At 42.1% G+C, this 9515-nt stretch overlaps 1 protein-coding gene across 2 annotated transcripts; it reads right to left on the bottom strand.

Moving 5' to 3' along the window:
- Positions 1-1149: 1149 nt before the first annotated feature.
- Positions 1150-6842, bottom strand: LOC119617061 (transposon Ty3-G Gag-Pol polyprotein). Of its 2 annotated transcripts, XM_037975887.1 has the most exons (3): positions 5740-6842; positions 1701-5311; positions 1150-1506 (listed from the first exon to the last, which is right to left on the bottom strand). In XM_037975887.1, exons 1-3 carry the CDS (start codon positions 5821-5823, stop codon positions 1434-1436), a joined length of 3768 nt encoding a protein of 1255 aa, XP_037831815.1. In that variant the 5' UTR covers positions 5824-6842; the 3' UTR covers positions 1150-1433. The 2 variants fall into 2 exon arrangements, with proteins under 2 accessions (XP_037831815.1, XP_037831814.1); XM_037975886.1 differs by having other exon boundaries at positions 1155-1506; positions 1701-6842.
- Positions 6843-9515: the final 2673 nt, after the last annotated feature.

Below are 9515 nucleotides of genomic sequence, written 5' to 3' on the forward strand. Positions count from 1 at the left end.
CCAAGGTCAGACTGTGCAATGCTCAGAGAAACTGCAAAAAACCCTCTGAAGCTCCATTTTAGATTCTACAGGCCTCAAATAGCAGGTTAAAGGTCATGACTGGTCAAAAAGACTAAACAAGTGTAACTTGTCTGGAGGGCTTGCCAAGAGAAGGTGTTTTTCCTCTAAAAAGAAGTTTTATCTAACTGAACTACAAGACTTTACAAGATATTTACCCATGATGCATAGCAGCATGTTTAGAGAAAGCCAATAACAGCACATACGCACAAACACATATCAACTATCAGCACGGTGGTGAAGGGCTGATGGTTTGAACTTGTTTTGCAGCCACATAACCTGGACATCTTGTAGTCATTGAGTCAACCATGATCTCCTCTGTATGTATCCATCCATTTTCTTTACCCGTGCAGAGTTGCAAGAAAGCTTGTGCCTATCTACAGCAGTCATTGGGCGAGTGGCGAGGTACACCCTGGACAGGTCCATCACACGGACACTTTCAACTGAAACAAACAAGACAATCATTCACACTCTCACTTACACCTAGTAATAATTTAAATATTAGTTGTTCAAAAATGATTGTTTTTTGGTCCTTGTGAGGAAATTAGCATACTCCCAAAGGATAAAAGGAAAAAAAAAAAAACAGTCATGAAAGAGCAGCACAGGCCAACTCCGCACAAAAAAGGCAGAAGCCTGGTTGTGGACATGCAACCTTCTAGCTGTGGAGGGGACAGCTCTATTCCTGCAGTGCCACCCTACTCCTCTGAGAAGCAAAGTATTCTAGTCAAGTCAAATTTATTTATATAGCACTTTTCAGCGACAAGGCGGTTGAAGGTGCTATTCTAGAGTCAAACGTTTGGCCAAAATTGATTCATGCAATCGAACAATGATTCCAAACAGCAAATATACGGCAGAACTACTAAAACGGAAAAGAAACAGTTTCAATGGCCCAGTCAAAGTGCAGACCTCAACCTGACTAAAACGTTGTGGTGAGACTGAGCTGAAGAGAGTTGAGCAGAAACAAATGTCTGCAAACCTCAATGAACTGAAGCAGCTTCATAAAGAAGAGTGGACCAAAACTCCTCCACAAGCATGCGAGAGTGTGATGGACCGAGCAGTTAAGGGACAGCCAGGCACAAGTTTAAAGTTAAAAATGATTGTTTCTTTATTTAACCCAACACCAAACTTGGGTAAATAATGGAATAAGTGACAAAAATTGGGCCCATAAAAAAAGGTCAAAGTAACAGACAACTCAGACTAACTAAAACAAACAGACCTCCCCAAGTGAGACAAAAGGGGAAACTTAAATACTGGCTGATCAGGCCACATACAAGACACAAAGGGGAAAACACACAAAAACCTAACTGAAACCAACATAGCAAAATCCCATTCCCCCCCTCTGGATGAAGAGTAGTGGTATGAACCAATTTGCAGTCTCAGTCGGCTTGCTCCACCCCTTCTCCACCTCTCTGTTCTCCTGAAGGATTGGAGCAGCCAGCACTGAAGAAACTGAAAAAACAAACAAAGGTTAAATTAAGCAGAACATAACGATGTAAACTAAAATGTGCGCACTTATTCTAGAATACAGGGTGATGTGTTGCCTACTAAACAAAACCAGTTATTCTGTAAATTAAATCCCTAGACTTAAAGAAACCCAAATATAAATGAGGTGACCTATTGTATGTCGTGCGAGTGAATGTTACCACATTTGTGTGGCTGTAACTGCAGCCATCACACACTCCCCCTCTTCAGATCTCTCGCTGGGACAGCGAGAGAGACAGTCTGCGATGCAGTTGTCCTTGCCGGGAATATGGTGGATGGTGAATCGAAATGGCTGGATGGCAAGGTACCATCGCGTAATCCTTCCATTGGTATCTTTCATCTTTTCTATCCATTGGAGAGCTTTATGGTCGGTTTCCAAGGTGAACTCTCTCCCAAGAAGGTAGTACTTGAATGAATCCAGGGCCCATTTAATGGCCAGTGCCTCCTTCTCAATGGTTGAGTATCGTACTTCCCTTGGAAACAGCTTGCGGCTAATAAAAGCCACTGGATGGCACTCTCCAGGGGGTCCCTGCAACAGAACAGCTCCCAAACCTCTCTCAGAGGCATCAGTCTGTAGAATAAAATGTCTCTCAAAATCAGGGCTGTGCAGGATTGGACTCTTACTGAGAGATTGCCGCAGATCCTGAAAAGCGGTTTTGGCCTCCTCTGTCCAGAGGATCTTGTTGGGGCTTCGGGAACCAGTGAGGTCAGTTAATAGTGCGGCCCTGGCTGAGAAATGAGGGATAAAACGATGATAGAATCCTGCCATACCCAGAAAGGATCTTAACTGTTTTCTGGTCTCAGGCAGAGGGCAGGACTCTATAGCTGTAATTTTATTTATTTGAGGCTTTATCACTCCATTTCCTATAACAAACCCCAGGTACTCTGTTTCATCCTTGGCAATTGCACACTTGGCTGGATTAATAGTCAACCCTGCAGACTGGAGGCGTTCCAACATCTTCTCCAGATGTTTCAGGTGATCTTCCCAGGTAGAACTGAAAATGACTATGTCATCAAGGTAGGCTGCAGCAAAATCAGACATGTCAGACAGTACCTGATCCATCAATCTCTGGAATGTTGCCGGGGCACCATGTAGTCCAAATGGCATGACTTTAAACTGGAACAGGCCCCATGGGGTCCGGAAAGCAGTAAGTTCCTTTGACCGCGCCGTCAAAGGTACCTGCCAATAACCCTTGCAAAGATCTATGGTTGTTAGGTATCTGGCCTTCCCAATCCGCTCAACCATGTCATCGATGCGGGGAGCTGGATATGAATCAAATTGTGTTATTCCATTCAAATACCTGAAATCAATGCAGAAACGCATGCTGCCGTCCTTCTTTGGCACCAGGACCACTGGGTGGCACCACTCACTTCTTGATGGTTCAATGATTTCGAGTGACAGCATCAGATCGACTTCCTCTTTCAGTGAAACCAACAGACGCTCAGGTATTCTGTAACTCAGCCTTCTCACAGAAGCTCCATTTTTTAATACAATGTCATGTTGGACAATGTCTGTTTTACCAGGATTTCCCTGGAACATGTTTGAGTTACACAGATTTCTCACCTGAGCCTGCTTTTCTTCTGAGAGGTGGTCCAGATCCAGAAATTGAGGTGAGGGTTTTGGCAGGTACTGGTTATCCTCTTCCTCCTCCTCTGTCACATCCTGAATAAGAAAAACATCTGCCTTTGGCCTCTCCACCCATTCTTTAAGCAGGTTGACATGGAGCACTCTGGTGGAGCGGGGCTGATCTGGAATGGCAATCTTGTAGGTTGTTTGTCCCAGTTTGCTTTGGATTTCATATGGGCCTTGCCATTTTGCTAACAGTTTACTGTCAGCGCTTGGAAGGAGCACCAGCACTTTCTGGCCAGGACTGAAAGATCTCTGGCAAGCTGACTGATCATACCAGCCTTTCTGATGTTTCTGTGCTTCTTCCTTATGAGCTTGGGCCAATGCCGCCATCTTTTCCAGTCGTTCCCGCATCTGGACAACATAAGAGACAACATTTACAGCTTGAGATCTTTCTTTGTCACCCTCCCATGTCTCCCTTAACAGAGATAGGGGACCTCGTACTTCATAGCCATACAGCAATTCAAATGGTGAAAAACCAGTGGAGGCCTGCGGCACTTCTCTATATGCAAAGAGAAGGTAAGGTAGCCACTGGTCCCAGTCTGTACCGGTTTCATTGACAAACTTGCGCAACATTTGCTTCAAAGTCTGATTGAAGCGCTCTGTCAGGCCATCTGTCTGAGGATGGTATGGAGTGGTCTTCAGGCTCTTAATTCCAAGGAGCTGGTACACCTGCTTCAACAAAGTGGACAGAAAATTAGTTCCACAGTCAGTGAGAATTTCAGTTGGAAACCCAACTCGTGAGAAGAGCTGTATGAGACAAAAGGCAACTGCTTTAGCTTTTATTGATTTCAAAGGAAAAACCTCTGGATATTTTGTAGCATAATCCAGGATCACAAGCATATAACGATTGCCTGATTTACTTCTTTCTAGGGGACCAACAATGTCCATTCCCAGCCGTTCAAACGGGGTGCTGATGATTGGCAAGGGCTGAAGAGGAGCTCTGGGGGGGATTTTTAGGGAAGACTTTTGGCACTGAGGGCAGCTTTTGCAGAACAGAGTCACATCAGATCGTATTCCAGGCCAATAAAAATATTTTCTGATGCGGGCCATTGTCTTGTGCTTTCCAAGATGGCCAGCCCATGGAATGGAATGTCCTAAAGACAGCACCACCTTCTGGACTGGTCCAGGAACCACCAACTGCAATGCTGACCCCTGCTGACGATATAGGATGCCATCTTTCAGCAAAAATTCCTCCAGGCCGTTCAAACCTCGTTCAAGATGTTTATTTCCCTCTGCTTTCTGAAATAAAGATGTTAGAGCTGGATCACTGTGTTGCATTTCGATAATGTTAGCAGGGATTTTAAATCCCCAAGGTAACTCAGGCTCAGAGCTAGAAGGTGATTTAACAACAGTGTGTTGAAATTTCTCTTGCCGTCGCTGTTTGCGGGACTTGCGAGACTTCCCGAGTATGGTCTCCAGGTCTGCATCATAAAAGGGCAAGGCACAGAGTGGTTGCTGATACTCCTCTCCCTTTTTAGCTTGAGATCTGGTTAATGCAATGTTGCACATATTGTCGGAGTTCAATAAATCACACAACACAGGCAGATCTTGACCCAGCACTGCTGGAAATGGCAGATTCTCAGCCACACCAATATTTAAAAGATAAAGCTGGCCTTGTACTTTAATATACAGGTCTGCTGTTGGATATGACAACTCATCTCCATGAATGCAGCGGACAGGGATTGTTTCCACATTAACTTTATTTACTGGAACAAAGTCTCTGTGCACCAGAGTTTGAGTACTTCCTGAGTCAATAAGTGCCTTTAATTGTTTACCCTCAACTTCAATTGAGGTTGTCCTTAAACCAAACGCCACTTTAGAGTCCACACTTTGTCTGGGCACAAAGCACATTTGTGTTATCTTTGTGGAGTTCTTCGGGCACATTGGTTTTGTGTGTCCTTCCATTCCACACAGATAACAAATTACTGTCTTGGCTGGGGCTCTTGATGGAACATTCAATGACTGGACCTTTAGAGGTTTACTCACCCCTGCCTTTTGGTAACAGGGAACAGGTTTCGCAACCTCCCTCATTTTCCATGCTTTTTGACTCCAAGGTTGTCCTTTTTTCCGTGCGGCCACAAACACGTCAGCCAACTGCGCAGCCTCTGCAGCCGACTTTGGGTTATGTTCTTTAATCCATATCTGCAACTCAGGAGACAGCATTCTTAAGTATTGTTCCAAAATGATTATTTCACCAACCTCATGCACAGTTTTTTGTTTTGGCATCACCCACTTTCCGTACAACTCTTTCAATCTTGCATACAGTTCTTTTGGATTCTCATCAGGTTTTACTTCCAGTGATCGAAATCTCAATCTATATGTCTCAGGATTAATGTCGTACTTTTGAAGAACAGCTTCTTTAACTTTATCATACTCCAAAGAGTCATCCATATCCATGTGGACATACGCACCTCTTGCTTTGCCAGTGAGTAATGGAATCAGATGAAAAACCCAATCTACTTTTTTCCACCGACAAACTAGAGCCATGCGTTCAAATGTTGTTAGAAAATGTTCAATATCATCCTCATCTGTCAGTTTTTCAAGTCTAGGTTCATGAGAGTGAAACTGACCTGAGGGAGCATGCACTTGCTCATTATTGCAGCAGGTAGGGTCATCACCTTCACTTGCTTCTGCATCTGATTGTTGAGACTCATCCACTTGAGGTTCAGGAGCAGGAGTGGTACGCGCTTGCACTTCCACCTGTAGCAACTGAAATTGGTGTCGCAGTGCTCTGAAGCGCTGTTCCTGCCGATCAAACTCCTCCCTTCGTCTTGCTTCCTGGGCTTCCTGCTGGCCCATATGAGAACGAAGAATGGAAATCACTTCTGATATTGTTGGCTCCTTACCCTCAGTGCTATCCACCCCTCCAGAGGCTCCATTTTCCTCTCCAACTTGCTCCTCCATTCCGACAGGCTGGTTTTGAGGATCTCCTTTTGGTCCTTTGGCACTCCTTCCTGCCCTTTGCATGGCTTGGTAAGAGAAGAGGGACTACTTAAAAAAATAACCTGTGCCTTCAACTGCAAGATCCCACTTTTGACACCACTGTGATGGACCGAGCAGTTAAGGAACAGCCAGGCACAAGTTTAAAGTTAAAAATGATTGTTTCTTTATTTAACCCAACACCAAACTTGGGTAAATAATGGAATAAATGACAAAAATTGGGCCCATAAAAAGGTCAAAGTAACAGACATCAACTCAGACTAACTAAAACAAACAGACCTCCCTAAGTGAGACAAAGGGGAAACTTAAATACTGGCTGATCAGGCCACATACAAGACACAAAGGGGAAAACACACAAAAACCTAACTGAAACCAACATAGCAAAATCCCATTCCCCCCCTCTGGATGAAGAGTAGTGGTATGAACCAATTTGCAGTCTCAGCCGGCTTGCTCCACCCCTTCTCCACCTCTCTGTTCTCCTGAAGGATTGGAGCAGCCAGCACTGAAGAAACTCAAAAAACAAACAAAGGTTAAATTAAGCAGAACATAACAATGTAAACTAAAATGTGCGCACTTATTCTAGAATACAGGGTGATGTGTTGCCTACTAAACAAAACCAGTTATTCTGTAAATTAAATCCCTAGACTTAAAGAAACCCAAATATAAATGAGGTGACCTATTGTATGTCGTGCGAGTGAATGTTACCACATTTGTGTGGCTGTAACTGCAGCCATCACAGAGAGATAAAGTCATACAGAAAACAACCCCTGAGAACTATTGCTGCCAAAAAACACTCTACAATATGTCATGGGGTGGACTTAGTTTTTGACAGAAACTTTACATTTTGGCTTTGTTTTTGTGACATGAATCTTTTGTACCATTTTGTACACTTGAGGTTAAATTTGAAGGAGTTTAGACCAAATAATTGAATTATGTCCTGATACACAAAACTCTAAATTTACAAAGGATGTACTTTCTTTTTCCTATGACTGTAAACAGAGTATACTTTTAAAATTATGTAAAAGTAAATTCAATCAGCATCCGAACAAACAAACCAACAAACTAGCTGCACAATGAAGCAAATGTATTTATTCTCTGTGCTAAAAAGGAAGCTGTCCTTCAGCAAGTTCTTCAGTGAGACATTTCATGTTGACTGTGTTTTTCTCAACTTTATTCTGACATTAACATTGAACAGCCTCTATCTCCCAGTTTGAAAGGTCAGACTGTTTTAATATTTCCAGTTTTATGTGGCTAAAAGTAAAGACAAAGGAAGCACAACAAAACAGTGGCAGGGAGAGAGCGAGACAGAAGAAGAGAACATCCTGTAAGTGAGAGTTTAGTCAAGAACAATGCTGTCTGCTTTCAGCGGAGGCTGTCTGCAGGAGACATTATGTCATGTGTTACGCCTTCCAAGGCGAGAAGCTGTTGTAGTCAATATCTTGCTGTGCGCCTCCAGCTCTCTGCCTCACTGTAGGTGAAGAACCTGAGCACTTGTGAATGTAGTTTGGGGCTCCTCTCTGACACAATACATATTCACACAGACTTCCTCAGCAGCCGCTCAGCATCGCTGCTGGCAAGGTTAGCTCTGTTTATGAAACCATCAATTACACATATTTAATTTAGTAAGAGAAGGAACGTCGGCACACTGACTGAATCCAGACCGAGTGTCCCCCTGAGCACCGGGATAAATAGAGCAAGGGAAGAGGAGGAGGAGGAGGAAGAAGGAGAGAGACAGAGACAGAGAGACAGACTTCATTAATTCTGTCGTCCATCTAATTGGAATCCTGTTGGACCCTTCAGCTAAAATGAAGTCCAAAATGAGTTCTAATGAGAAACAGAAAAAAAAAAAAAATGAAAGAAAAGAAGTTGGAGCCGCTCATATCAAGAGAACAACCTTGGGCAAAATCAAGACTTCATGTACAGTACACACCCTTGGGATGTCCCAAACCCACTCAGTTGGACGCTGATTAAAATTAGACTGTATTCATTCTAAATAATGAAAGTGGAGGCTTACCTGAATTTTCTAATCTGACAAACTGATGAAGCAAAGCAGGAAATGTGATGGTGTGTTTCATCAAAAAAAAAAAAAAAATTCCACCATCACACTGATATTTGCATTTAAAGTAGATTAAATGTGGCGTACTTCTCCGCAGAAAACGAAGGACGCAGCAAACTTTTTGTTCCTTTTTGGACACTTGGACACTCTGACCTTCCTGTTAAAAAAAAAAAAATCAGCAGAAAACAAACTATGCTTTCAGAAAAAACAAGTTATTTTACTTTAAAATTTTAACAGTAAAAACAGACTTAAATTGAAGACCTAGTGTTGACACCAACAGTTAATGCCAGTGTTCAGTAAAGATCTCGTAGAATAACTGCTGCTTGGTTTATTTGTTAAAGATGAGGCTCAGCTATGGCCACACCAAAATTTAGCTCAGTATCTGTGAAATTGGATGTATTGTAGCCATTTTTGGGTTTTTCCAGGCCAGTTGGCTTTGGTGCCTATCTTGAATTAAATTGACTCTGAAAGTAAACTTTTTTTGTGGCTGTATATCCAATGATTAGAGTTTCATTAAAATCTGTCCAGTGGTTCATTTGATATTTTGTTAACATGCCAGAAAAACGAACACAATCTCATAGGTACAAACATTATAGCTTTTTTTGCTTTTGATGATGACTTAGTGTTTCACTCAAAACTAAAAATATTAAATTTCCAATTAATATTTTTTATTTTTGGTGAAACACCGAATCATCACCACTTTTAGTGTGACAATTTTTTTATGCTGTAAAGGTTCAGAAGAAAATTATTGACATCTGAGGCCCTCGTTAAGCATTGATTTGTGTAAACATTGAGAACAAAAAAGATTACAAATGACCTCATTTTTAATGCTGCCATGAATAACAAATGCTCTTGAATACTGTGTAAAATTTGGATCCCAATGAGGAATATTCAAAAAATTTATTTTGTTTTTTAGAAATTTAAAGAATGCATAAGAAGAGTAAGAAGAACCAAGATCAAAAGAAATGTTAAAGCTGCTTCCAGCTCATTAGGGTCCCCATGGTAACCACACATTTGTGTCTCACACTCCCTGACAGCACTTGTAATAAGACAGGTAGACAGAAACACTAACATTTTGTCTCAAACAATCAGAAACACAGTGGATTATTTGTTCCAAAAACCTGGAGGTTTTGAAAACCCACTAATGAGACAGCAGATAAATATTGAGACAACAAACACCAAATGTGTTGTAACGTTAAAAACAAATGAGGACAGGAACAGGCAGAAGACAGTTTTTGTTTTGGTTTTATTAAAAACAGAGTGTCCCTTATTGTTGAGCTGTAAGTGGACCGTTGAGTCTTGGCTGGCTCTGCAGGTGTTGGCGAAGCTGTTGTTTGTTCATCGTGTATA

Source organism: Kryptolebias marmoratus, linkage group LG5 (genome assembly GCF_001649575.2).
Source record: "Kryptolebias marmoratus isolate JLee-2015 linkage group LG5, ASM164957v2, whole genome shotgun sequence".
NCBI lineage: Eukaryota > Metazoa > Chordata > Actinopteri > Cyprinodontiformes > Rivulidae > Kryptolebias > Kryptolebias marmoratus.

Bases quoted from the DNA above. Each gene is read 5' to 3' on its own strand.
- LOC119617061 (XM_037975886.1), bottom strand. From the start codon at position 6,136: ATGCAAAGGGCAGGAAGGAGTGCCAAAGGACCAAAAGGAGATCCTCAA. The intron at 1,507-1,700 runs GTAACATTCACT...TTGTTTTTTCAG, and splicing joins GTTACAGCCACACAAATGTG to TTTCTTCAGTGCTGGCTGCT.